This window comes from Tupaia chinensis, unplaced genomic scaffold, assembly GCF_000334495.1.
Source record: "Tupaia chinensis unplaced genomic scaffold, TupChi_1.0 Scaffold147500_1, whole genome shotgun sequence".
NCBI lineage: Eukaryota > Metazoa > Chordata > Mammalia > Scandentia > Tupaiidae > Tupaia > Tupaia belangeri.
Genome location: NW_006207351.1, coordinates 1,599,902 through 1,602,547, shown reverse-complemented (window position 1 = coordinate 1,602,547; position 2,646 = coordinate 1,599,902). Strand labels below are relative to the sequence as shown.

Here is a 2,646-nt window from a genome sequence, read left to right as displayed (position 1 = left end):
GGTGGGGACGCGGCGGCCAGAACGGCTCCAAGCCAGCCAGGTGGTCTCAACCATTGTCGGTGGCCGGAATGGTGACAGATGTGGTCAGGGGCGAGGCTGGACAGTGGGCTACGGCCCGCAGCTCACAGCCAGGGGAGGGCGGAGTAAGTCCCAGGCTGAGCGTGCATGCACACGCACCCTCGCACTCACACACACCCCGTGCTGCGAGCTGAACGAGGCTGCAGGCTGCTGTCCCTGAGCCCAGGGACCCGCCACCCTGCAGGGCTGGCTTGCTCATGGCTGAAGAGGTGAGGTTCCCATGCCGGGTGCTTCTTCCTCTTCCTCGTCTTTGTCTCTAAGATCTTCCAGAGGGCATGTACAATCACCAGAGACAGAGGAGAGAGATGGGGGGAGAAGGCGCCCACCATGGGGAACGGTCATGCCGCAGCCCCTCCCTCTGTCTCCCCTCTTGGGAGCACTTGCCGGTGTGTTTCCCAGCCGTGGCCCGGGGCCGCTTCCCGCCCGTGCTGGCCCGTGGCTGCAGACGCAGAGTCACGTCTGCCACCGCACTGCCATCGGGTTTTCGTTTTTGATTTATTTTTGAGAGGGAGATTTTCGCTGTGGAGTGCGTGAACTCACCAGAGTGACAAATACAGAGAACGAGAAATCACCCCGGGGGATGGCCACACCGCAGTCCTCCACTCTCCTCTCGGGATCTTGGGCGTGCACACGTGCCCAGACCGTGGTCGGCCACATGGGAGTTCAGCAGCATAATCACCGCACCATCTGCTGGGCCCGCTTTCCTGCCCTAGCGCTGAGCAGAGGCAGACCCAGGCGGGGAGGGCGGCCACCCTGAGGCCTGGGGTGCTCCACCCGAGCTCAGCCGCTGCCTCGCCCCAGCTGGCACTGCGGAACGCCCTGCGCTACTTCCCCCCGGACGTCCAGGAGCAGCTGGCCCCTGAGTTCGCCCAGGAGCTGCGCGAGTACGGCCACATCTACATGTACCGGTTCTGCCCCGACGTCGACATGAAGTGAGCTCTGGGGGCACAGCCACTGGGGCCCTGGGGTGCAGAGCCCATGGGACGGGCTGTGGTGGTGTCGGCCCCGAGACAGCAGCGAGGGGAAACCCGGGCACACGGAGGAGGCGGCACACTGGCTGGTCTGCCTCCCCAGAGGGGAGTCGGTTGCTTTCGGGGGGCGGGGGGCTGAGGCCAAGAGCTGGCTGTGCCCCAGCCTGGGTGGCAGAGGGGGCCCTCCTTGGACAGGGCTCCATGCCCCAGCTAGCGTCCTGGTAGTCAGTCCCAGCTGGACCCTGCACCTGCTGTTCTGCTGGAGGGTGGGAGCCTGGGAGCCCTGACAGCCACCCCGAGCCCCATCAGGGCCCAGTGGACACGTGAGTGTGGGCCTGCCTGGAGCCCAGACACTGCAGTCCTGGGCGAGGCCTGCGACTGCGTGCCCCTCGGCCAGCAGCCCCACCTGGGCTCTCACACAGAGGCCAGACTAGCCTGCAGTCGTGCAGGGCCTGCCTTCCCCCGAGGCAGGAGGCAGCTCCCTGTTCCCTCAGCACCTCCCGGCCTGGCTTCTGCTGCAGCCTGGTGCCAGGAGTGCTTGTTGGGGGACGGCAGCAAACGAGGGGACCCTGTGTGCAGGGGAGGCATCCGGGGAGAGGTGTTGGCTCCGCTGTACTGTCCACTCCCTTCCAGGGAGAGCCCGCCAAGAGGAGGACGGCCGGGGGTGGGAGCACGCACAGCCTGAGCACCGGAGGGACTGGCCCAGGGGTTCCAGACCTCCGTGCCCAGCCGGGGACCCCGCATGGCTCCTCAGGGAGGGTCCTGCTGGCCCGGGCAGGTGGGCCCGGGCTCCAGCAGGAAGGGGCGGGGCCTCCAGCTGTCACACCTGGCGGGGCCTCCCTGCAGGGCCTACCCGATCCAGCAGTACCCCTGCCGGACCCCAGCTGCCGCTGCCGTCATGCACATGCTCATGAACAACCTGGACCCCGCCGTGGCCCAGGTAATGTGGCAGACACGCCGTGGCCCAGGTAATGTGGCAGACACGCCGCGGCCCAGGTAATGTGGCAGACACGTGGCCACTCCAGAGCCTCGGGGTCCCAGGGGACGCAGAGCAGGAGAGGGCCCCACCCCCTCCCACCTCCTGGTTATGTCCGACCCAGTCCCCAGTCCCAGGCCCTGCCTTGGACCCCTGGCCGAGTCCCCAGAGTGACCGGGACCCAGCTCTGACCCACCCCCACTCCTCGCCGGCGGAGCTCAGCCTGGGGGGCCCTCTGCTCCCTGTCATGGCCCCGCGGCACCCTGGTCTCCTCTCAGAGGACACGCGGCTTCTCCAGTTTCCCTCCCCACCCATCTCCATCAACCCAGGCCTGGCTGCCCAGCCGCTGCCCTGGGGTGGGTGTTGGAGGGGCCCGCCCTCGCCCTCCAGAGCCACCACGCCCACTGTCGCTGCAGTTCTGGCTGACCATGGCCTACTTGTCGAAGATGACCGAGGAGCAGACCCTCGTCATGTACAGTGGACACCCGCTGGGCCTCTTCCCCAGCAGCCCCAGCGCCCCGCGGCTGGTCATCACCAACGGGATGGTGGGTGGGCGACCACCGCGGGTGGGTGGGCGGCCACCGCGTGAGGGCGGGGGGCTTCCAGGGGTCTGCGGGGGGG

At 68.0% G+C, this 2,646-nt stretch overlaps 1 protein-coding gene across 1 annotated transcript in view; it reads left to right on the top strand.

Moving 5' to 3' along the window:
- UROC1 (urocanate hydratase 1) overlaps positions 1-2,646 on the top strand; it is a 24,420-nt gene that overhangs the window by 3,910 nt on the left and 17,864 nt on the right. Inside the window, exons 2-4 of the mRNA XM_006169776.3 lie at positions 880-1,010; positions 1,896-1,989; positions 2,418-2,570. Coding sequence (XP_006169838.1) covers positions 880-1,010; positions 1,896-1,989; positions 2,418-2,570 — 378 coding nt within the window. The remainder of the gene's footprint in view (positions 1-879; positions 1,011-1,895; positions 1,990-2,417; positions 2,571-2,646) is intronic.